The sequence below is a fragment of the Rhododendron vialii genome, chromosome 9a (genome assembly GCF_030253575.1).
Source record: "Rhododendron vialii isolate Sample 1 chromosome 9a, ASM3025357v1".
NCBI classification, from domain to species: Eukaryota; Viridiplantae; Streptophyta; class Magnoliopsida; order Ericales; family Ericaceae; genus Rhododendron; species Rhododendron vialii.
This window is the reverse complement of record NC_080565.1, coordinates 34,803,111-34,829,420: the sequence shown is the minus strand read 5'-3', so window position 1 is coordinate 34,829,420 and position 26,310 is coordinate 34,803,111. Positions and strand designations below refer to the sequence as shown.

Genomic DNA, 26,310 nt, shown 5'->3' with positions numbered 1-26,310 from the left:
ATAGCTTTAGAATGTCAGTTATTTGGGGTAAGCTTCCCTCTCTGCCCTTATCCTCCATGCCCAACCAAACTCAACTATTTTGATTCCATCCTGGGCCAAAAATAGATCAAATCCAATCGGCTCATCTCGTACCCCTCGCATTCATGCACAAGTGAACAAAAAATCAGCTCGATAAAAGATCGATAGATAGATGTATGAAAAAAATTGTTTACAATGGACAACGAATGTTGTTTTAAGATTAAGTTGTCATTTTTAGACGATTTGTCCAGTCCATATTGACGGCAGTTTTTCATCAAGATGGTTTTTTGCACACATTCTATAATGTAAGAGCTACGAGATAAATGGTCTCGATATTTTTTTTGACACCGAGATGGAGCCAAAACAGGTGAGTTTGGTGGGGTACGGAAGGGAGTTTAGTGTGATTTAACCTTTCAGCTATTACTTGAAATTGCTTCAACTCCACACTGAAAACTGCTACCATATGCCCTTAATCTACATCCATTAAAAAACACAGAAGATATAGAAGAAAAGGTCCACAGCATACATGTTGGCTACTACAGGCTAGGACTCTGAAGGTCCATGTCGATGTAGAATTGCCATTTCTAATCAAGCGTAGCACTGCTGAGCATGCCAGCAAGTAGGACTAGTTATGAAGCGGTATGAGGCACCGTCACAGGGCGTCACGAAACCCCAAACTCCTTCAGGCTTCAGCATCACACCATACATTGCTATGGTTCATTCTAAGTCTTTAGATTCCCAAAAATGTATGGTGTGACGTGATGGTGTCGAAAGGGTTCATGACCAGAAAACCAGGCATGAATCGTAAACAATTTTTAGCCACGAGACAACAGAGTGTTCTCTGTTAAATCCTAATGGAACTACACAAGTTCAGACTCCATCAATCTCTCTTAAGTTCATGATTCTAAAACAGGCTAAAAGAATTGAATGGAAAGCAAATCAGGCCAACTTAACTTGGTCACCAATCGTAACTCCCCTATAGGGGGGAATCCTCAAGGGTGGATGGAAGAAACAATGCACAAGGTCCATTTCCAGAATCAAAGTTGTTCTAATTTAGTCTAGCTGATTCTGTACTTGTCAACTCAGAAGTATGTGTGTACGTGTCAGTATCCGACATGTAAAGAAGGCGCAAGGACATGACCTCGGACACCTTTTCGACACTCTTTCTTCCATGTCCATTCTCTTTCTTAAATCTGAGAAAATTTGTAGAGAAACTCGTGAAGGGTTTCTTGAGGATTCCCAACTGTGCCCATGCTCTATTTTGAGAATTTCTTGCACCCCGTGTAAGTCTAGATTCTTCGATATTTACTGTAACTTTTCGTTACATGATTTGCAACATAAATATATGACAGCGCATTATAACTGAATATATATGATCAAACGTATCCGTGTCCTACCTTTCATAAGAAAAAGGTATGAGTATCTCGTGTCCGTCAAAGTGATCGGTAGAAATACTCTTTCTTGTACATCGAACTATCAAGGCAGAGGAATACAACTACAAATGATTGTTACAGACACATATGATCACAAACTTGGCATTCCAGTATTAGCTAAGGCTCTAGGTCCCAAATTTAGTATTCTGTATTCCTATCTGAAAAATAAGGAGGGCAGAAAAATTTATTAGAAGCCATGGATGGATATTTAGGCCCTCAACGACTACCGGAGGGATATTTGCAAGAGTACGGCGAGCAATATTTAAGGAGAGTCTTAAAACACGATCACAAACCAACCATCACTTTCAGACGCCCAATTAAAGGTACAACACAGATGATTCCAGTGAAATGTTCTACCTATTAAGCCGGTCAGTTACTGGAAAACAAAAGGGATGTGCGAGAAATATCAAACTTTCTTGCACGTACTTGTCTTTTTATCGCTCATTCATGTACTTTGTTCAGATATAGCAGAAAAACCCAACCCACATCTTTGACTTTTTCGTTAGAGTTCTGTCTGGAAACTTCTCCTTTGCCAAAAATATTAGATTTGCGGGAAACTGATTTGGAAAATAGTTTCCTCCACTGTTTAACAAATTTATCTTAATATTCTTTCAAAAATCCTGTGTCAAATGAACACGGGAAACTTTTCCTACACTTCCCTAAACCGGTACCAATCACCCCAGCCACCAAGAAATGAATAATGTTAATTTCAGTTGAGGAATTACACTTCTTTACGTCTCAAAACAAGACAACCTGGTCTATTTTTCTGAAAAATCTCGTCTTGCCCAAATGCATAAGAACTAACATTCAACATTGTCAACAAAACTACTTATCTATGAAGTACCGACACTCTTAGAGGTCGTCGCAACTTGTATCTGTGTCTGACATGCTGGGGGCACCGCAAAAAACCTATTTAATTTTATTTTTTCAGGGGGACAAAGTGGGGACACGGGAAGAACATAAAGGGACACGGTAGGGGTTAAATATGCAATTTTTTTAAAAGGTTTTTTTGGGAGTAAATGTGTGTTAATTCAAGTATTTTGGGTTAAAAGATTAGTATGATAGACATATGATGCTTGTATGTACATACATATTGATCCTTCATGCTTCTACATAGAACTATATTTCTGTTGGTTTGAAAATAAATATATTTTTCCATGTCCCCCCATCATGTCCCCATTTTTTGGAAATCATGTGTCCATGTCGCGCACGTATCTGGGCTACATAGCTACTTATTTTAGCATACTCAAAGTTAATGTGGCTTACTACGTCCTTGAAACCTATTAGTGGTAACATTCTGAAATGACAAGGAAGAAAGATTTTCTCCAAAAGCTTGACCTACCCCAGTGATGCAGAATGCTGAGGATGCGAGGGAGAAAGTGTGAGAAAGGAAGCACATGAGGCTTGAGGGCCAAACCCTAATCACACAAAGGTGCCAGCCTTAATCAACTCACTGTTAGCTTCGAACCCAAATTCTACACGGATGTATTAAATACCAAAGACTTAAAGACATGACATACTTCTTTTGTCAATTGGCATCATCGCTGCGTTAGAGCTAAATGTATAGGGGTCTACTTTCACTGTTTTCGATACCATCAAAAAGATTCAATTAGACTGGATATGGGAATGCCTCCTGAAGAACAGGCTTATCTAGCTTACTACTTCTCTGGACGGCTATTATGGTCTCAATTTCAGAAGCATAGAGGAAGTTAAGCAAGTGTAATAGAGACCAAGAAACTATCAACCTGAGCAACAAATATCTAATAGTAGCTGGAAAGCAGGGAGTCTAAGTCACAAAATGTCATCAAGGGTGCTTCTATTTGTAGGCTAGTCATGTAAGATCATGTGGAAGAGATCCAAATCATGAAGACTTACACCAAACTGTTGGGTATATCTCCTAGTATGCATTCCAAGAGCCAATACATCATTCAAGAAGAGTAAGCTCAAGAGAGCTGTACCTAGGTGAGGCTCAAAAAAATTTTAAAAAGAGTTCAATATGGTGTTTGCAGCCATGAAAAACAAATGTAGGATACAGAAAGTTCATAGTGAACTTAGAAAAACAAATTGTTATCTCTGGAACGAGATCAGCATTAAGTTAACTACACGAAACCTTAAAACTGTAAGGTACTCAAATATGATTTGCAATAGAGCGAGAATCAAGATTATAGTGTACGTCAATGGACAAAAAACTCGCCAGGACAGCATGGAGGGTGTACAGCTAAATGATAATGAGTTAGGTACTTCTGTAACCACAAAGTAGTCTTTTTTGTCCAATCTTGCTACTTCAAAACAGCAACAGCTTAGAAATTACAATTGACAATGATTGAACGCTGGGAGGTGCCAACAGCCCAAAACTGCCCCTCCTAATACAACAAGAACCTTAAGTCCTTAACCATCACGGCGGGAAGGACAAGGGTTTGGTCTATTCCCATCCCTGCAAAGGTGGAATAGGACAACCGAATGGGCAGAAGTTACATTTTTATTTAGCTCAAAGGAAAGAAGTTCTCAAACAAAAGAACAAGGGAAAGGACACGAAACTTGCCAACAAAATCAAGGCTGATAAGCTTCTGGAAGTTGAAGACCCACACTTGCAGCAGATTTTCCAAGTACTTTTTTCATTTCCTCCGATCTGTCCACAGCAATGTTGTAAGAAAACAACAAGTCCTGCACAAACCCGGAGGTCATTCAATTAAAAATAAACATGGAACTATACATAATTTTAGAAAGTAGTTTCCTCTACTAAAAACATGGAACTACTGATCGAACAAAGAGGATTCATTTTGTTCTGATTCTTCTCTCGGGAATGACAAACCAAACAATATCAACCTACCTTGAAATGAAAAGATGCCCTAGACCTATAACAAAACCAAGTCTATGCCTTCAGAAAGCAGGGATTCGCTTTGCAAGCCCTCCAAAATGTGCTTTGAAGATTATAAACCCATGGATTTTCTGATTGGATCAGCGAACTTAACTGGAAATAAAGCTCCTTGTACTCTACTAGCTTGAAATTCATTGTTTGACTCATTTCCTTAAAAAGCTCTTGGGAATTGATGGTCCAGCATAGTATCAAATCATGTTATTCTACTATTGAGCATCAGTGCTATTGTGCATTTTGGTATCTGTTCTTATCATTGCCTCTCCATGCAAGACAAGTGGTGGCAGCATAAGCTGTTACAGAATGGTTTCAAACACCCAAACGAAAAAAGGAAAAAATCAGAGCCTGCCACGTGGTGTCCCAGGCCTCTCCCTCAACAAACATTCATGTGGGACCCAAGACTAAAGGTATGGGTCCCACAGGAATGTGTGGTAGAAGAGAGGCGTGGGGCACTAAATAATCTCCCCCAAACTAACATAGTTTGGTTTATATATCCACGCGCCATACTGGGTCACTATCTCAATTCGTTAGAAAAAAGGCTTAACAACATATATCACACTAACATTCTCTCTCATGCGTGACACGATTAACAAGATTTACACTCCTGGAACTAGAGCTCCTATACCATGTCAGAAACAAGGATTTGCCAATAGCTTTAGCTCTTATAAATGGATCCTACAAAACATACCAAATCAACAATTTCTAATTTGTGACTCCATGTGCCAAAGGCGACACAAGTGCAAATTGAGAAGATAAGACCAAAATTAGCTTGTAAACTTGTTTTCAGTTTCAAAAAAATCACCACGATTTCAAGGAAAGAAAAAAACCCACAAACTTAAAACCAACAGTTTCCAACTTATGACTTAATTTGCCAAAGGATACGCAAGTGCAATTTTTTGTTTTGGTTATCATAACCTGATGTCCAAGCCAGCTAGCGCACCTCGACTCCATGAAGCTAACGACAGGACAAATCCTCTAGTGGTCTCAAGGTTGGAAATTTTGGCCCATGTGGGTTTCAAACATGCGAGCTCATGGAGGACTAGCACTTACTGCTTTCTCATGCCCACATCGCCAAACCCTTTGGGATTGACACGAGCAAATTAGGCAGATTAGACCAAAATTAGCTTGTAAACTACTTTATATAACAAGATTCTCTATGATTTCCAGAAGAAGAAACCCAGATGAAGCTAAAGATCAAATTGGGACATCTCACACATAAAGATACAAAAACAAAAATCGGTTTTTGGTATATTTTTGTGGGTGTACAGAAGGGAGGCGTTACCTGGTGATGGTGGACGCTGTTCAGGAGGTAAGTGTAATCGTTGGCGATCTTTATTTTCTGCCGAATTGCCGAGAGGTCCGGCTGTTGAGGGCTCTTTCGGAACTCTCGGGATATGAAATCGACGAAGTGAGACTTGTGATCTTCTTTGCCAACGTGTTTCTTGACGGCTTTCAGGAGATGACGATACACCTTCGTGGCAGATTGCAGAGCTTCAGCTGAAGAACCCATTTCAGACCCTGCTTCGATTCCTTGGTTTCAGCCTATACATACACTCTATATCGGTACCATACCGGAAATTGGGTTTCAATTCATTCTTTTTTTTGATTTTTTTTTCTTTCCTTAATCTTAATCTACTTTACAGTATAGAACTTGGGCGTATGTTCTTACGGGAATTTAATGCGTTAGAAAGCAAACACTTTATGATATAATAAATATACGATTTTGATAAAAAATATATATATTAAGCTGGTCTCTTTTAGATTAAAATTCTGACTCCTTTACCGGTAAAAACTAAATATTTATAATTTTCTTAGGGGAGTTTTCTAAAATAGACCATGGTGGGTGTACTTCCGCTCTTGATCTTGCCCATGTGCATGGAATTTTAAGGGAGTCACCAACTGCACTCTACTCCAATCAATCCTTTGCGATTCCTGGTCGGAAAGAAAGGCTTAGTTGACGCTTTGTGGATTAAAAAGCCCAACTCTTTTTATGGAATAATTAGCAGTATTTGTCCTTGCTAATTTAGCTAATTTTCACTGACGATAGAGGAAGTGAAACTAATATCCAGTTAGAGCATCCTCATCAAAGTCGCTACTCGACCCTGAAAACTATAGTAACAAGCAAAACTCAAAAAAAACTCTCAAAACTTAGGTTTACCAGCCTCGTTAGAATAAACATAAGAATAGCCGGAGCTACAGTCCCTCGTTGAAACACACGAGGGACTCTTCATGGGTTATTTATTATTCTATTGTTCTTTTTGACTGCGTCGGTGCGAGAGGCAGAGGAACTGCCGGAGCGCCGACGAGACCTTGAGAATACTAGTGGGTCGGGTCGGTTTCAGGGCTCCGAAAACAATGACAAAGGCTTCTTCTTGGGAGGCGACCGCGGTGGCTCGGAGTTGATCGGTAGAGAGGGGCTTGGGGGTTGATCAATGGAGAGGAGCTTGATGAAGTGGTTTGGTTTGCTAATTGCTGGTGAAGTGTCAAGTTAAGTGGATATGTGGGGAAGAGAGTAAGCTCTATTGGAACTTAAGGAAAGAAAAGGAAAATAAAGGAAAATTAAAAAAAATTCCCTCCTATTATTTGGTTAGGAGAGAAAGAGAAGAAAATAACAATTTTAAATTTTGAGAATAGTAAATTTTCCCTTCTTTTTTCCTCTCATTTTTCTCTCATTTTATTTTATTTTCTTTTCCACGTGTTCCAAACAAAGCCTAAAGTGAGAGAGAGAGAGAGAGAGAGGAGTAAAGTTAGAGAGAGAAAAAGATGGGTTAAGTTTTGCTTCTTCTTTTTTTTTTTTTAAGAATAAAGAAACAATATTTTTAAGAATAAAGAGCCTAAAGATGGGATATTTTTTATATAGAGAATCTGACGTAGAAAACATTTTTAAAATGAGTAGCTAAAGTAATAAAATAACTTTTTACGGTGTAATTTGGCCCAAAATATAGAGATTCGTATGCAGATGCTTTATATTTTCCAAACATAACACTAAAAATGATGGAAAACATCGTCTATAGGAAATGAACCTTCTTCTTTTATTTTCTTTTTTTCTCCACTGTATTTTCCAAAGAAAACAAATTCTTTTTTATAAGTGATCAGCATACCGTAATCATGTTCGAATACAGTCTAAAGTAAGTTTGTTTTATCTAAGAGAAAGAAAACAAATTCTAAGTACTATTATCACACTAAGAGCATCTCTAGCCTTGACCCATTTTAAGACTCAAATTTAAAAATAGGACAAAAATTACAAAAATCTCTCTCCAATCTTTGACTCAAACCCTTCCCCATTTTGGATTTTACCCATTTTTTTGCCCAAATCTGAGACAACTTTTGCCTTGACCCATTTCTCTAACGGCTAGTTAGAGAGAGAGAGAAAGAGGGAGATGTGTAAAATTTAGTTTGATAGTTGGAGATGTGTCTACCCAAAATTTAACTCAAATTTGAGGAAAAATATGAATGAAGACTGGAGATGCTCTAAAGCTCTGCTCAAACAAAACTAACATCGACGTAGAATAATGAACAATTAAGCTCGAACACAAGTTAAAATGCCTCTAGTCAATCCTACCAGATTCCACTCGACTCGTTTCGGAGAGGACGGGTTTTAAAGATCATTTTCATACTATCATTCTTCGGCTCCTCCTTCGGACATGTACTGCACCGAACCGAACAGGTTTTCCTACGAACTCCTAACCATATTCAAGCAAATAGACACATTACGAAGACAAACTAAATCTCTGTGTTCCATTCGATTGGACCGACTAAATAAGTTGTTTTTCGTCAATCTGTTGTCAACGGCTACACGTCCAAATCACGTTTGCTACAAGATTGGTTCCAGAAGAGAAGATCACTGCACTTAGAATTGAAAGTTCATGCTAGTATAAGGAAATACGACTAGAAGCTGTACATTGGCTATACAAAACGCAATACAAAACTAAACCAGGAACATATGTGCATGCCTTTACAGCCAATTCACAAGTCAAAACAACTAAAGAAGAAAGAGATTGCTTTGTCTGAAAAGGAAAGCGGAGAGACGTCGACAGATAAAATTAGAAGCAAATGAGCTACCAAAATTCGGAAAAAGTTCAAAATTTCTGGCAGCATTCTCATGCTATGATTTGAAAAAAAAAAAAAATCCGAGATAACCCTTATCATTTTACCCAAAAAGAGAACTTATGCAGAACTGGCTAACTTCTTTTCAGATATCTGCTCTACATTTTGCTCCTTGTTCTTCTCCATGGCTTTCTTAGCAAGCTCATAACCGGCAAAATTCATGGCACCCAACGGCGCGATCCAGAAAAACCTGGGCACAGCTCCTTTGAACAATCCCAGGGGACCCTCGCGACGGAGAATAGAAATGGCCACCAGTGACATTGACACTTGGCGTCCACCTGGAGCAGTCATCATTCTGGTCTTCAAAACGTCGAAGGGTGTTGTAATGACAGCAGTTAGTCCACCGGATAGAGCCCCAACAGAAATCGTCTCCCAGGGCTCCAGCTCCCGTCCCAAAAGGTGTTGGGCAGCCTAAAACAGCACAAAACAGGATATCAATGCGGCACATACCCTTCATTTAAGCTACTTCATGCATGACGTCCTTTGGAAAATGGTTATGAATGAAGTCATGGGGCACATACCAGACACAGGTGGTCCAATTACACTCTCTATACAAAGTAAGTGACAAAACCCAAAAGGCACACTATACTCTCAGTCTCAGCTGTAGACTACTTATCCCTAAAAGAGGGATTAACTTAGGCATTGGAGTGCCCACCAGCCCGAATTCTGACCAATAGGCGCTTTTACTTATCTTGCAGAGAGCTTGGAGAGGGTGGAGCTAGACACTATTCACCATCAAGGCAGAGACGAATAACCAATCACCTACAAAGCCTCTGGTAAAACACAGAAAAGGTATAATTACTTTATTGAGGTATAATTAGGTTGAGTTTGTCTACGTACAATAGTACATAATTGGCCTCTAGATGAATTGACAACTAACCTATTGTAACACTTGAGAAACAAGCATTTGACACACAATTGTGATGCATGACTATGGAATGACTATTCCTTGCCTTCCCATCAGACATCAGCAGTGCTGCTTAGGTAACTGCCACTGCGGTCTAATACCTAGTGGGTCCTCCATTGTACAACAAAACTAATTGTTTGTGCCCAACCAATGATGATGGCAAAAATCGTCCTTGCAACAGTTGGTAAACTATTTAGTTCCATGATAACCAACAACTTGGCTTTGAACCCACAGGCCACTTGCGCTGGCGTCGCCTCTGACCTATCCTATTTTTTGGTCATCCTCAATTTTGATTTGAGTGTGCATGTTAGTCAGTACCCATGAACACCACATAAGTAGATGTATAAGATGCTAATAATCAAACGTAAAGGTTGGAAGTACTACAATGCTCTTATGTCGACTCCATACCTTTTTGGATTCAGCATAGAGCCCCATGCCTGCAACATAGAATGGAACCTCCCGAAAGAGAGTGGCACCAGTTCCCCTGAAAAAACCTTTAAGACCATCTTGTTTCCAAGTCTCAGCAATTGCCTGCCCCACATTGTCAAAAATGCCAGCCTGTAGCCTTTGTTTCAAAACCTCACATGGGATCCGCACTGCTGTCCCCAGGAAAGTGCTACAAAATGATGATACGGATTGAACCTACGTAACAGGAAATAGAAAGTAATTCCTACACTGCTTCAAACCTCTATCAATGTTGAAAACTCATACATATCCCTGTTCAAAGTTACATCTAGCAACCAATGTGAGGTACTATACTTCAAATTTGATTTGTGATGTGCCACACATGGACCCTTCCCGTGATAATCATAAACCAGGAATGCACAAGCAGCATGTGATAGTGCAAGTACCATTCCCAAAGTCTGTGTGAACAGCTAATAATAAAGGTGAAATGCAAAAGGTTGGATTTACATTACCGATCTACTTTCTATGAAGAAAAGATTTTATGGAAATGAGGACACAACAACTACTCAAAAACATATGAGTTCCTTCACAAAATTATTGCTACTAACTGGAAATAATAAAGGCATCCACATGAATTAGAAATATAGAAAAGCTTGTCATAAAGATGTGCTTTAGGGTAGGTGGCTGCATGCAACCAGCATAATCAGGTGAGGAAAGATGTTGAGACAACACTGGCAAGCATACCTATGCTCTACCTGAGTGGCGGGTGCCTAACAGAGATGCAGTATTGAACAAAGTCAAAGGAGACTGCAAGATTGACATGGAAAAGGCTTGAGAAAAATACTAAGCTTGTACCAAAAATAAACTCTAAACAAAATAGTACTCCCTCCATCCTATAATTTTAGTCCCTCTGGAAATCCAACTATTTAGGGTGACAACATCATTACATTTCAAAATAACAGGTTTTCAAAGTTGCCCTTTATTTTGAAAATAGGGAGTTATTATTCCACTTCAAAAGAGCAAGGACAAAAAAGGAAATGTATCCCATTTTCCTCTTTGACTCGTCAAGATGGACAAGTATTTTGGGACATCCAAAAATCCAAGACTACGATAGGGGGAAGTAATGGTTAAGGAACTAAAAACGGGATAAAAGGACCAAATAGATGGCCAAGGTGCATCGGAGAAGGAACGTCAGATGCCCTCACAATATCCATTTAGAAGAACTTGGAGACAGAAAGGACATAGGTAAAGTAAGAATCTGGTGCTTCATCAGAAGTAATTTCTATGACAAAAAGTGGTAGACACAGGTACCCCAGTGGCGGCAGACGGGCTATGGCCCCCAAACTATTTGATCTCATTCTCCCCATGCATTTTTCGGTATTTAGAATAAATTTTTGTTTTGGCCCTTCAAAATATTTATCATTTTACTTTAGCCCCTTCCAAATAAGTTATAATACCATAGTCCCTCCAAATTCTAAACAATTTTGCATCCGCTCCACCTCTTTGGCAAATTCCTGCCTCGGTGACTGACGACACTGGCTACACAAGGAGATCACATATCCAGCCTCAACATTAGGAGCAACAGATTATGGCATATTGAAATTTCATTGCGTATTCAAAGAGTGACCACAACCACAAGCAGAGAGAGAGAGAGAGAGAGCTCTACAATGAAAATAAAAATTGGCAAAAGAGAAAGAATGCAATCCATAAAAGAGCCACCAAAACAATACTACAATAGGAAGTACCTGTATGTCTGGAACGTCTGGAGCAAAATTTAGTATCACAAGCTTACTTGCTTCATAAATTCCAGTTCGCAAGCCATGGCTGGCATGTCAGAAGAACATATTAGCCAGGGAAGAAAGATTAGTACTAAGCCAAACCAAATAAAGGGGGAAAATACTGACCTCGAAAACTGTCCAAGAATTGCTGGGATGGAGCCTCTGTACAACCCCTGGGCTCCTATCTCTGGTAGCTTTGAAATAATCTCAGGAAAGGTAAGTGTTGATGCTTGTACTCGAGTCTAGGAACCATTAAAATTTTCTCAATGTCTGAGTGGAAGACCGGAGAAGAAACAATGCTATACAAGACCAACTTTGCAAAACATCTTTTCAACTTGTTTGAAGTTTTTAGATATTTACATATGCTCTTCATGGTTTTTGTCTTTATCATTACCACTACAGTCCTCTCCTACGACTAACTCAAATGTCATCAAGCTTATGCGGAATAGTTTGATTCCCCCAGTAAGCAGAGACTACAGAGGAATTGCTAGTGATCAGCACAATTTATTGTATCTCATTTATTCAAAGTTTCTTCACTACTAGGCTTCTTCGGAAAAACATAAAATCTACACATATATCGGCGAATGTCTATTTCTCTTAATTGCATAAGAGAAGAGAGAACGAGATGAAATCCTACGACAAATAAACCTGGCATAGAACTTTGGCAGGTCAACTTCATACAGAAGAAAGATCCTCCATCAATATTATGTATGTCTGCCACGCTACAATTCTACAGAAACAATATTTTTTTTCCTCCACAAAAATGTGTTAATTTGATTTTAATGTCCTAATCAATACATCATATAATGAGACCTTTCTCCCTACCACAGTTTCACGAGTACATTATGAATATTAGACGTGCACTAAGTCAAGGATTATTCAGAACGGCAATATCATCTGTGGCTTCCATCTGAAAATTTTGTGATTGCATCAGTGAAGCAAACGATTAAAATGATTAATAAGTCATGAAAGTGCATTGTCCCACATTCATGTCCAAGGGTTGTTTCCTCTTTGATGCTCTTCTATATACTTACAAACTCAAAATGATATCTATAACAATAATCATTTTTAAGATACCAATTGTCCCAAAAGCTTAAGCTGTAAGAAAATAGGCCCAACAACATATATAATGCTATTTAACACCCTTACTCACCGGCAAGGCAGTAACCCTATCTTATGTGTGAAGATGCAAACATCCATACAATATTGCGAAAGAATGCAAAGGAGAATCATAATGCAAAATGGGGATCAAATGAAATGGAGAGACTTAAACTCAAGACCTCTCACAACCTAAGCTCTGATACCATTTTAAGAAAGCTATTGTCCCAAAAGCTTAAGCTGTTAGGAGATGGACCCAATAATGCATATCATGCTATAGTAAAAATCTATCAATAATAAGAGTAAGTGAGTAACAACAACATGCATTCTCGCATTGATTATAGGTTGACCGTTGGGGCTAGCATCACACATTTCACTTTTAAGGACACATCAACGAACTATGCGACTCAAGATATGAGTAGGAGACCTGAGGACATGATTACACAAGTATAGGGATGGAAAATTCACCCTTGGGTGGTGCTGGTGGAGGGAGAGAGAAAAGAACAGTATTAAGTTCAGTATACCTTTACTGTATCAACTGGGTGCATCAACGAACAAGACAGCGCACATGACAGGCCCCCAGCTAATGCAGCTTTAAGAACACTGCTAGCAGGCAATTCCACAGGTGGTGCAACAGCAACAACAGTAGCAGCTTCAAACCAGATACTCCTGCAAGTTTTATTAAATTAAATTACTCAGCTAGGAGTAACCTTGCATACAAACCCTTCTTGAGGTCAAGTATATTCCGAAATGCAAACCCATAAAGAAAGCATGGATAAGGATATTACCTAATACACAGAAGACAGAAATAATTTCCCTAACACATAGGGAAGTAAACACGGAAACACAGATGCACACCATCAAGTTAAGAACCCAACGGGATGCAGATTGACACCACCCGAGGACTTAACAAGGGGTACAGGGCTGGATATACTCGCCACTCTAAGGAATCCACCTAAGAGATAAGAGTAAACAAGAAGATAAACTTCTCACAAGCCAAAGGCTATTTTAATTCAAAACACACTCCCTAATGATTTCATTCATATCAACGGATTATATATCATTTGTTGGACCATCCCTCCAAACATGGGAAACATAAACTTAGATTTTCTAGACTAGAACTGAATGAAAATAAATAGAGTTGCCTACTAAAAACTAGGAAGACTTCTTGAGAACTTAAAAGACACCTAGAAACTTAAATAGACTCTTCGATTGACTCAATGACTTCAAGGACTTTGACCAGCATCACAGAAACATGGAGGTCTTTATTGTTTTTTTTTACCTCCCGTTCAAAGTTATTTACGGGAACCGCCTCTCTCTCACACCACACAGAAACACATGCGTGAGCGCAAACGTACTCATTCAGACATGCCTGCAAGAGCAAAGAGATACTTCAACAAAGTATGGGCGGGAGAAGACCGGAAACAGACTAATCTTTGGAATATATGCACATGTGGCTGCTCTAAGAGAGTTCAAGCCGGAAGGCATTAGAGAGGGTATTAGGGTATTTAACATAGGTTTTACTATGTACATGAGTTATCATGTTGTTTCCTATACACCAACTCCAGAAAAAGTTTTGCATGTTTACTAGATTTTCTCAAAATCTTCTATAAGCAAAATAATAAACGCCAAAGGGAATCAACCACTGATATTGAAGAATATTCAGCTCTGAATCTCTATAATGCACAACAATAGAATAGAATATACAAAAGCACCAAGAAATGGGTCTGAAGTCACTCACTTTGGTGGGGTTTGCAACCTTAGGCACTGGATGTACAGCCGACTTCTCATTAACAATAGTTTTCCATTCATCCAAAATATTGACATGCATAAGTTGTCAAATAGTTCTCCCATAGACTTTAATAAATGAAAACTTTGAGTTTGATTTTTTGTGGGTGCATACAAATTGTCTGAGACATTGACACCATAACGTTTTTTATATAAGCTCATAAAATGATAAGAAAGGAGCTTCTTCTTCTTTTTTCCGTTGCTATCAGAAATGTTATTGATATCCTACGCAAGAGAAGATGGAAAAGCTAGGAAAAAATTTGAAGGCATTCTAGTTCTACAGCTAATAAATAACAATAGCTTCCCCTTGGATGACTACATAACTCATCCATTAGGCATCAATGACGCTAATTCTAAGAAAGGCCGACGAATCAATTTAAAACTATAAAATTAAAATCTTGAAGCAACCAGAAAAGGAGCATCGTATCTTTGAAAAACATGCACACCAAATTTCCAATCAATTTTCCATTCTTCTAAAAAAGTTGAACATGAGCCCCACCCAACAAAATTTTTGTAAATGTCATACTTCCACGTGAAACGAAAAAAGTCACTCTGAGGTTCATCTGAAATTCTGGAACATCCTATTTGAAAGAACAACAAATATGTCACCTGGGATCTTCTTGAAGTCGATCAGATGGAAGTAGAACCATGAAATTCCGGAAATGTCCATAAGAAATAGATTCTTCTGTGTCTGCATTCAGGAACCTCATCATGGCGACAGCATTATCCTCATTTGCTGGAAGTCCTGCATTTTCCAGTGACGCCAAGATTTCACTCTTTTGTAGAGTCCCAGACTTGCTCAAACAGAGAGAAGTATAAGCTCGTAGAATGGTTGCTTCCTTTTGTTCCATCAAGGTCAAGAATTGTTTCCAACCGAAAGATTTTGAAAATAAGTGACGTCTTGTACGGCTCATAAATTCACGTGCATATCTATGTGGCAGTTTTCTCTTTCTCATAGCAATTTCAAGATCTTCCAGCGTAACTTGACCATCGCCATCCCTGTCCAGCTCCTCAAAGAACCTCCTTCCTGTATAATTGCAAGATTTAGATAGGGCAGCATAAACCTTCAAAAACTAGAACCAAACAAAAACATCACTACTCTTTTTTTTTCCCACTTCAGAGTACTAGCAAAGGACATGTTAAAGTGAAATAGATGTACCAACAAGGGAGTCTTTGTGAGAAGAAAGAACGAAATAGAGGCAAACTTTCCAATGCTTTTTTTTTATCGGCGAAAACTTCCCAATGTTATCGATGCCTTCCAGCCTCCTCACCTTAATTTCTGATTTAGTTACTTCAAGAAAAAAGGGTGCACACTTGCACTCTCATACGTGGATTTCTTAGGAACAATGTCATCAAATTTTGGTTGCAATCATGTCTAATTTAGTATTTTATTTGAGATTCATTGGCTACAAGTTCTAGTTTGGGTGTACTTTCTTGCAAAAGAAATGTTTCTGTTCAAAAATGTGGACAAAAATTGCTGCCATGGAGTTTAGAGTGGTTCCATAAATATTATATTGGTCATCAACAAGATCCCAAAATTTCAATAATTGTCATAGGAGCCAAAGGTCTAAAGATCTAGTTCTTTATTTTCTTTTGGTAACTGAGAGTTACATTAAAGAGATATTATTCCTTCTTTGATAAATTAACAAATTGTATTGAAGAAAGAGCCAAGATGGCATCACCTTGTACAAAGAAAGGCAAAGGAATAAGAAGTAAACAAGGAGAAAAATTGCCCCATCCGAAAATCGAAACAAATAACTTGGACAACCCTCCAGCAAATCCCTACTCTGCATCACACACTCGGTTGCCCCCTAACTCTTGAAATCACAAATGCTCGAAAACCCCATAAATGACTATTCTGAGAGAAGCGGGACGGAGGGATATCATCTAAAGACATGACTGAAATATCTCTGTTATCTCAGAAATCCTCATAAATGACTATACTGAGAAAACTTAGCAGGATAAAAGCACCATAAAACTATTTGCATTGACAGCACAAAAAAATTCAGATTCCAGGATTTCATACGCCATCAGTACATGCTAAAGAGAAATTACATTCAGCCACCATCATATCTACAGTACAGTACAGTACACGACCACATGAGGTCACAACCACTCTAAATTTGTTGAAATTTCATTCCTTTAACTTCCTGCAGGCTGTTAAAAGAGAGCCATGACTTCCTGTAGATGTGACTTTGATGGCTTAAGTCCACGATAAGTAAGCCATAAGTTCTTCTTCCACTTTCCTGCTTCTCCTACTCTTTGGCTACCCAAAGACCTCGTTGATTTGGTAAATGGAGAGGAATATCCATTGGAACTTGTACGAACCCCACAACCCAAAACCCCAACCCAAGAAAAATTAACGTCTTTTGATATTACCTGGAACTGGTTTTTCCAGAATTAGCCAGTTAACAAAATTAAAAAACCTGGAACAGGAAGCCAGTTTGCAACAACAACATGGCAACTATAGAATATTAGGCACAATAAAATATGTCGGGAATTCGCATTATACAAATGAATGGAAACACTTAGCTGGCACCAATAAATTTTGTCTCGTTACATCACAAAATCTTGTCCACATTCAATTGTGGCAGGACTAATGCAGTTTGTGATTATCTGTGAAGGTAACCACACAACAGAAGAAAATTGCACTTTAACTCTTAAAGCATATTACATAACAAAGGTTTCCTACTCAATGTGATCCGTTGCAATAATAAAATTTAAGGAAAAGCTATTTGAGAAACATACCTTCGGATTCTGTGTATCTGAAGAAATCCTGGACAGAGAATAGCTTCTTCTTGTCAGGATAATCTTTGGAATGTCGCCCTAAATAGGGTACAAGCTCAATTAGCTCTGTCAATGACACAGTTGACAGAGTAGATCTTAATCGCTCAACATTTGACAAAGGAATACTAAGCAATCCATTGGCCAGCTTCTGTGCAGAACTAGGCCCACTTTCTGCCTTGTTGCTAGCAGCGGCACTATCATCACCCTCCTCATTAACAGAAGTCGCTTCCACAATACTCGATGGAACACCTCCCACCCTGGCAAACCCCAAATTTCTCAAAAACCAATCTACATCTGCCTTTTTACCTTCCAAAATACTCGTGACTGTCCTCAAATGATTGACTTGATTGGTAGGGTGAGGAGTGAGAGGTGAAACACTACTCTTGCATAAACTTTCTTGAATGCCCAAATCGAACTTCTCAAGATTTTGAGTTAATTGATCGCATACGAAACCTATAAAGCATTCAATCGACAAAATATTTCCTTCTTTAAGTTTTAAATCCTCCTTCCGACAAGTAGCATCAAAATGACCCTTTGTTTCCTTTCGCTTCACGACATGCAAAACCCTCGGTTTGGACGCATGTGCATATGTATCCGCACAATTGTCCTCACCAACCGTTTTTCCAACCGGCTTTTTACCAGCTTTAAAGGAAACCGGAAAAGCCTGAACAAAGCCATTAAGCAGCAACGACCACGTTACCGCAAACTGAAAGCATTTCGGGCAAGTCCCATCCACATCAACAACTTCCTCTTTCAACCCTTTGTTCGATGTGTCACTCTTATGTCCGTGACCCCCACAATCTTGCGTAAAGATACCCAAGAACGCCTTAATGGGAACCTTTATCGACAAACCCTTCTTTCTCTCATCACCCACCACACATTGACAACTCTTTTCCTTTGCAGACGAGACCCGAACCTTATTCCCATTACTAACCCCAACCCCAGTCAACTGTGCCGTAACCACTTCAAGGCTATTACTACCCCCATTCTTCGAACCTGGCCAACAACGCTCAATGTCTTTCGCCGCCTTCTTTATACCAGACTCAAGCGGCGTAAACACGTCCTTAACTAGTTGAAACGGATTAAAAATGGACTCCACGCGTTCATTCCCAGACACCATCCCTAAATGCCCAACCTTATCCCTATACATATAACTTCTTTTCCCCTTTTGTTGTATATATCAGTTCTCAACAGACTATCAAACAACACATGCAAGTTCAAAACCAACACGAATTCATTGAAAACAAAGCTCCTTGATCAGCTAATTACAGTTTCTTCAACTAAACCTGAGAATTTCTGGCAGTGAGGTCGAGATCTGTTTGATGAAAAAAAAAAAAAAACCAATTCACAAACCCTAACCTGTCGCCGTCCGTACAGTCAAAGCGACAGCAATCCAAGGCAAGGTGAATCTGCAAGCTTCTATACATATACATATACTTACATATATCTATATGTATATATACACAGAATGGAGAAGAAAAAACTGTACAGTTTACTCGGAATTCGATTCGCAGATTAGAGAATACCTGCTGAATCTAGAGCGATGGCACATGAGGATTTTCTTTTTCTTTTTTTGGGGTGTTTTTTTGCTGTGTTTAGAGAAATCTGAGGCTCTTGAGAGATGTGGCAAGTGAGGAAGGAGAAGAAGAGGAAGAAGAGCGCTTTTTGTTTGATAAATTCAGTTTTATCTTTCGGTTACCAAAAATTAGAAGAAAAAAAAATCATTTTAGGTTTTAGGTAATTAGTTGTCTATATATGTATAAAATAATAGGGGTAGAGTGTGCATGTGGATTAGGAGTAATTTATAGTATTTTTTTTCAGAAAGGATAATGGTACAAATGAAAATGTGCACTCCCTTATTTTGGACCCGTTTTGGGGTAAAAAAAAAAAATTTGGAACCGCTCATTTTGTTTAAATAATTTGTTTAGCGTTTCTGTAAAAATTCAACTCTATCGGATATCGGTAAGGGTATTGACGATACGTCCAACTTTGTTTCAGATTTTACATCTATATGTGCTAGCAGGTACAGATTTTACATATGTAGGCTCAATTCTATTAAGATTTTTATTTTTTAAGTAATTATTTTCAAGTCATTCTCTCACAGTACATCACATTCAATTGAAAAAATAAGAATTTATTTGAAAAATAAATACACTTATTTTTGTTAGCGAAATTGGGCCTAATAGCAGGGCAGTTATTCCTTTTAAGAAGAAATTATTCAATGGTTTTAGGACACTTTCACGTGATGTCCCAAAGCTCTCACTACCGTGTGGGGCTAGAACCCTACGAAAACATGTGGAGTTGAAAGGCGTTATGGCATTACATTTCAGAGCTCCAAGATCACCCAATTATTTTTCATGGATAAGAGGATTGCGTAAGGACCTAGTAAGATTAACTTAATCTGATTAAAAGTTAAGAGTCATTTACACGTCTTTTGGGGTAATTTAAGTGCATTTACTAATCTCAAGATCCAATATTTTTATCCAAATCCGGTTTGCAGCGCATTTTTCTACTAATAATTTTCACATTCCACATTTGTATTCATTTCTGCACAACAATTACCCAATATTGAGGCGATCGTATTTTTCAGAAGTGTTATTTTGTATCGTACTATAGAAAATCATAATTGAACCAATAACTTGAACGCGATGATCCCGATTATACATAAATGAATGTAAACGCCGCTTCATCAATCAATGGTTTGGGAAGGTTGGCTCAAGTGAAAACCCCGTCTCTTTTTTCGTTCAGCATAGGAGATTCAATCCTGATTTGCCAGCAGTTTAAAAGGAATAATGTTGAGGTAAGAGCCAGCTTTTGCATATCATCACCAAAACACACATTTTTAGAAAATTTCTTGAATTTTATTCTATAAAGTATTAAGATTCATTTTCAACGGAATGAAGGTTAGATGGGAAATCACATTGAAAGCAGACCAAACGTCAGGCTCTGAGATTATGCAAACATATTTAGCTCAGTGCAAGAAAATATTAAGATATTTAAATATCTCACATTTTTTGATTATCAGTATTCTTAAAGAGTTAAAGTCACGTAATTAATGACTACCAGGGAGAGATATATTGTTTAGGAAATGACTTAAGCTATCTGTCATTAATTAACAACATTAGAGCCAATAAGAGCATCTTCATGGTTGGTCAAACCTCGAGTCGTCGTCATTTTTAGTTTAAGGACCCTTTTCGCTAAAGGAAATTAGGAGTATTTGTTGAATAAAATGTGATGTATTATAAGAAAATAATATGTCTCTTAAAACGAGATATAAGTACTTAAGAAATAAGAATTTTAGCGGAACAAGGCTTGACAAATCAAATTACTCCTCTTTAAGATAAAAAAATACTTATGGCACCAATGAAACAACTTTGTCAATGTTTAGCAGAGTACTGACGTAGTAGCGAAAAAATTAACTCGGGCTTGATAAAAATAGTTCAAACCATTTGTGCAGTGTTTGGATGGATTTTTTTAGAATTTTTTAGTTTGGTTTTTGGGATAATAAGTGGAGAGAAATTAAGGTAATGATTGAAGATAGTGTTAATGAGTAGAGAGAGATACAGAGAGAAATGATAATAATGATTGGAGATAAAAAAAATAAGTGAAAAAAAAATGAGAGTAATAATTAAAAGTATGGGTAATGAGTGTTTTTTGAGTTGGATTTAAAAAAAAAAAAAACCAAACAAAGCATTGAAATGCTCTATTTATTTCAATTGCTTTATCTTTTCCAATAGTTTTCTCCCTTTAACTATTAATAAGAGACGGAAATTGACAAAAAACAAAAATTGGAAAACATGTAGTACAAAAAAAATAAAGAGTAAATAGGAAGGAAAAAAATGACAGGCGTCCAATTGGTTGTCTGCGTGCGTCCGCTTAGTGGCTCACGGAGGCTGACATGTATAGTAGAAATCATGTTGTACAGCAAGCGAACACGTGATCCCCCATTTTCCACAAGTTTTTTGCAACAAAAAACAAAAACAAAAATGCTACGCACAGCATAACCGAGTTGTGCAATTAATTCTTACCGTTCAGATGTGTTTGAACGGTCTGAATTAAAAATAATTTATTAATAATTTATGACCGGTCATAAATGAAATGAATCCTCACCATTAATTATGACAATAGAACGGTTAGATATTGATTGCGTAAAGAGTTTTGCATAACCATTATGTGTATAGTATTATTGAGAAAGAAAAAAAAAAAAGAAGCAAGCCAACACGTGTCCGAAAGAGACAATAGTTTATCCAAAACAAGGGGTTGATGTTGTCAACACTTTCAGCCGTTGGATTAATAAACGCATGCATGATGACGAGAGTCCCGCTATGGGTACCGACGCCCTCAGTAGGGAAATCGTACCGACGGCGGCGTCGGGCTGTCTCCGGCCACGGGACGATCGATCCGATTCCGAGCCGTCCAAAATTTCTAAAAACAAAAACGAGGGGCCCAACGCGGAAATCAACGGCATCCGATGTGTATAGGGTACTTTATCTAATCTAAACATCTTATTTTTAGTGCACATATGTATATGGTCAAAGATGGCTCGACGCGACCGTGGGTACGATTTCTCTACGAGGGGGACGGTATCTAAAGCTTTTTTCGCATGATGATACCACCTTACCCGACAGATGCTTCCAAGATACCAATGGGTTCATTACTTCATTTCATCCACGGAAATTTAATTCACCACAAAGTGTTTGGAGCGCACCCAAATGGGTGGTGGAGATGCATTTGGGGCACCGCCGTAGCGGTGCTACGGCGGTGTCCCAGAGGCATGAAATAATTACTCGTTCATCCAGACCTCGGTCATTATGTGTGCGTTCACGAATGAGAGCGCCAACGCGAATATGAAAACATCTTTTAAAACACATTTCAAATTATTAAAATCTGCACGTGCGATGATTGAAAGCGCAAATGCTGTGTGAGGATTAAGATCGAAAGTGTTAGGTTGTGAAGACGGATCAATTTTGTGACCCTTGTTCGGATCACAGTGAGACTAGTTCGAACCACCGCAAACATGATTGAAGAATGAGAGATTCTAGGAATCTGCCCCGGACCATGGTGAAGCTCGTCTGGACCATGGTTAACAAAATTGGGCCTAATAGCAGGGCTGTTATTCCTTTCAACTGAATAAGAAGAAATTACTATTCAATAGTTCTAGGACATCTTCACGTGGTGTCCCAAAGTTTTCACCATCCTGTGGGGTTTGAACCCTACAAAAACGTATGGAGTTGATTGAAAGGCGTCATGGCATTATGTGTCAGTGCTCCAAGATCACCCAATTATTTTTCGTGGATAAGGGGATTGCGTAAGGTCCTAGTAGGGGTGAGCATGGATCGGATTGGTCTGGTTTTATAGTAATTCAATAACCAAACCACTACTTACGGATTATGAATTTAGAGAACCAAACCAATCCATAAAATTCATAAAACCAAACCAATCCAAACCATTCAAAGGCGGTTTGGTTTCGGTTTTAAACCGCGGTTCGTTTAAAATTGAGATATCATTACTATAAACTATTTTAAGTACTTAAAATTGCATAGATAACTTAAACTAAAAGTTATATTGAAATTAATATATTAAAATCATCAAAACTCACTAACATCAATCAACTAAATAAGAATAGAATACATTAGAAAGTAAGTTACCGAGATAAAAGAGTAGGAAATCACTTTACTAAGCCCAAACCATGTATGCTTAGCATAATGAAATTGTAGGAATAGGAAGTTTAGGAAATTAATATTGAAAGTGAAAGAAAAGAATAGGGTGGTGGAATAGAGTATTAGATAAGGAAATTAAGTTTATTAAGTATATCTAAACAAATTATATACTACTATATGTGTGTGTGTCTATCACACGGTTCGGATTGGTTTGAAACCAGAACCATTAACGTAAATCCATAAACCAAACCATTTAACACGGTTTTTATTTTTTTTAAACCAAGACCTAACCACATCATTAAAAAACCAAACCAAATTATTCGGTTTGGATTGGTTTGGACTGGATTCACGGTTTCATGGTTATTTTGCTCACCCCTAGGTCCTAGTAAGATTAACTTAATCTGATTAAGAGTTAAGAGTCACGGACACGTCTTTTGGGGTAATTTAAGTGCATTTACTAATCTCAGGATCCAATATTTTTATCCAAATTCGGTTTGCAGCGCATTTTTCTACTAATAATTTTCACATTCCACATTCGTATTAATTTGTGCACAACAATTACTCAATATTGAGGAGATCGTATTTTCATAAGTGTTATTTTGTATCGTACTATAGAGAATCATAACTGAACCAATAACTTGAACGTGATGATCCCGGTTATACGTTCTTCCTCGTGTAAACTAGGAAACTTGATTCTTCCAAAAAATTTTAAGCCCTATTAACTTCGTTTTATTCAAAAGGCTACTTTTCATTTTCGACACGACTTCTCCCTGTGACTATTAAAAGCATCTAAGCATTAAGTCTATTTTATAACTCCAAGGGTTACTGGAAACAATTTTCGAATTTAATTACCTTTTTGTTTGTTTTGCACATGAAGGAAAAATTATTAATTTTTATACAAATGCCAAAAATATTAAGTACATATCTGTGTTACTACGTAAAAGAATGTAAACGCCGCTTCATCAATCAATGGTTTGGGAAGGTTGGCTCAAGTGAAACCCCCCCTCCCTCTTTTTTCGTTCAGCATACGAGATTCAATCCTGATTTGCCAGCAGTTTGGAAGGAATAATGTTAGAGGTACGAGCCAGCTTTGGCATCTCAGGCTCCATACGTGTCTTGCATATCGTCACCGAAACACACATTTTTAGAAGATTTCTTGATTTGTATTCTATAAAGTATTAAGATTCATTTTCAATGGAATGTAGGTTAGATGCGAAATCACATTGAAAGCAGACCAAACGTCAGGCTCTGAGATTATGCAAACGTATTAGCTCAGGCTCAGTGTAAGAAAATAGCAAGATATAATATCTCCCATTTTTTAATTGACAGTATTCTTAAAAGTCATGTAATTATTAATTAGACTACAAGGGAGAGAGACATTGTTTAGGAAATGACTGAGCTACTTGTCATTAATTAACAACATTGGAGCCGATACGAGCATCTTTATGGTTGGTCAAACCTCGCGTCGTTGTCATTTTTAGTTTGAGGACCTTTTTGCTAGAGGAAATTATTTTTTAAATTAAAAATGATATATTGTCAGAGAATGATCTGTCAGGTAAAATGAAAAAATAAGTACTTAAATAAATAAGAATCTTAACGGAACGGGCTTGCCTATTAAATTACTCCTTTCTAAGGTAAAAAATACTTATGGCACCAACGAAACAACTTTGTCAATGTTTAGCAAAGTACTGACGTAGTAAAAAAAAAAAACTCTCGCTTGATAAAAATAGTTCAAACCATTTGAGATGCTCTATTTATTTCAATTGCTTCATCTTTTCCAATAATTTTCTCCCTTTAACTCTTAATAAGGGACGGAAATTGACAAAAAACCAAAATTGGAAAAAACATACCAAAAAAAACAATAAATACTCTAAATATAGAAAAAGAAAATGACAGACGTCCAATTGGTTGTCTGCGTCCACTTTTAGTGGCTCACGGAGGCTGGCATGTGGGCATCATGTTGTACTGCAAGCCAACACGTGTCCCAAAAGAGACAATAGTTTATCCCAAACAAGGGGCTGATGTTGTCATACGTGGTTGACTTTCAGCCGTTGGATAAATAAACGCAGGCATGATGATGTACCACCCTACCCAACAGATGCTTCCACGTAAGGTTCCTCGAGGGAAAATTATTCAATTCTCCTTGGGCACGGCCACGTGGTGTTCCATTTTTTTTTTCATCATAAATTTATGTGGTCTCTCCACCACAAAGTATGTGAAACACACCCCAATGGGTGATGGGGAATAGTTTGGGCACCGTTACGTGATGCTCCAGGGGCATGAAATAATTACTTGTTGGCGGAGAAGAGTTTTAGGCACGAGGTGCCTCAGGGACATGAAATAATTACTTGTTCATCCAAACCTTGGTCATTATGTGTGCGTTCGCGAATGGGAGCATCAACGTGGATGTAAAAGTATATTTTAAACATATTCCAAATTATTAAAATTTGCATGTGCGAAAATTGAGAGCACAAATATTATGTGAGGATTGAGATCAAAAGTGTTAAGCTGTGAAGACGGATCAATTTTGTGACCCTCGTCCAGACCACTGTGTGAGACTGGTCTGGATCACCGCAAACATGATTGAAGAATGGGAGATTCTGGAAATCTGGTTGGGCCACAGTGAAGCTGGTCCAGACCACGGGCAACGCTCGTTCGGACCACGGTGAAGCTGGTCCGGACCACCGGACACGCGGAATTACGCGAGAAGCACGTTTTATAAAGGTTTTTTAATATGCAAGTTTGCTTGGACTATAAAAACAAAGTTAGAGTTACCTCATATTGTAATGTTGTTTATCTTTTTATCATAGTGAAACTTTCAGCACCCTTTGTAGTACGATTAGGCAAATTGCTTAATCGAGAAACCATTTTCTTTTCTTTTGTTTCGACTTTTTCCCGTGAATCTGGTTCTAGTGTTACAATTATTTATTACTCCCTCCGTCCCATAATATTTGTCCGATCCGCAAAACGAGGACTATAAAATATTGTACTAATTCAAGAAAAAATTCAAAATTTTTTCATAAGTTAAAAGAACTCGTCAAGATCTAGTAAATTGTTGAATTTTTTTCCAACTTTTCTTACAAAAATTGTATTATTTTTACGTCTCCGTTTTGCGGACCGGACAAATATTATGAGACGGAGGGAGTACGAGTTTACGACCAACTTTATATGGAGTATTTTAACACTTGAGTTTGCGTCCACTCCACAGTAACCCTCAACCTGTAACCGAAACCAATAACCCAACAACAAAGTCTTCGTTTTGGAAAATTAATTTTCCCCCCGTAATATGATCTTTCATGATGTCGCGAAACATACATTACTCTTTGTTCCACTTATATACTTTGACACTACAAATGTTTTATTACATCACCCAATAAATTTATCACTACGTAATTTGGCCGCACTTTCATGTCCAGTTGAAGCGCGACAACAAGAACCTAACGCAATTCGGTTA

At 38.0% G+C, this 26,310-nt stretch overlaps 2 protein-coding genes across 3 annotated transcripts; both read right to left on the bottom strand.

Moving 5' to 3' along the window:
• Positions 1-3,664: 3,664 nt before the first annotated feature.
• Positions 3,665-6,007, bottom strand: LOC131300499 (uncharacterized). The gene is made up of 2 exons (XM_058326377.1): positions 5,609-6,007; positions 3,665-4,115 (listed from the first exon to the last, which is right to left on the bottom strand). Exons 1-2 carry the CDS (start codon positions 5,834-5,836, stop codon positions 4,002-4,004), a joined length of 342 nt encoding a protein of 113 aa, XP_058182360.1. The 5' UTR covers positions 5,837-6,007; the 3' UTR covers positions 3,665-4,001.
• A 2,169-nt stretch (positions 6,008-8,176) lies between these two features.
• Positions 8,177-18,971, bottom strand: LOC131300010 (uncharacterized). Of its 2 annotated transcripts, XM_058325634.1 has the most exons (8): positions 18,723-18,869; positions 17,158-18,482; positions 15,019-15,436; positions 13,146-13,290; positions 11,650-11,765; positions 11,491-11,569; positions 9,749-9,982; positions 8,177-8,844 (listed from the first exon to the last, which is right to left on the bottom strand). In XM_058325634.1, exons 2-8 carry the CDS (start codon positions 18,344-18,346, stop codon positions 8,494-8,496), a joined length of 2,532 nt encoding a protein of 843 aa, XP_058181617.1. In that variant the 5' UTR covers positions 18,347-18,482; positions 18,723-18,869; the 3' UTR covers positions 8,177-8,493. The 2 variants fall into 2 exon arrangements, with proteins under 2 accessions (XP_058181617.1, XP_058181616.1); XM_058325633.1 differs by having other exon boundaries at positions 17,158-18,971.
• Between the last annotated feature and the right edge of the window lie 7,339 nt (positions 18,972-26,310).

Excerpts from the sequence above, each read along its gene's own strand:
- LOC131300499 (XM_058326377.1), bottom strand. The coding sequence starts at position 5,836 with ATGGGTTCTTCAGCTGAAGCTCTGCAATCTGCCACGAAGGTGTATCGT. Across the intron at positions 4,116-5,608 it reads ACAGCGTCCACCATCACCAG|GACTTGTTGTTTTCTTACAA; the intron begins GTAACGCCTCCC and ends GGGTTTGTGCAG.
- LOC131300010 (XM_058325633.1), bottom strand. The coding sequence starts at position 18,346 with ATGTATAGGGATAAGGTTGGGCATTTAGGGATGGTGTCTGGGAATGAA. Across the intron at positions 11,570-11,649 it reads ATTCTTGGACAGTTTTCGAG|CCATGGCTTGCGAACTGGAA; the intron begins GTCAGTATTTTC and ends CTGACATGCCAG. Across the intron at positions 8,845-9,748 it reads TCTATGCTGAATCCAAAAAG|GCTGCCCAACACCTTTTGGG; the intron begins GTATGGAGTCGA and ends GTGCTGTTTTAG.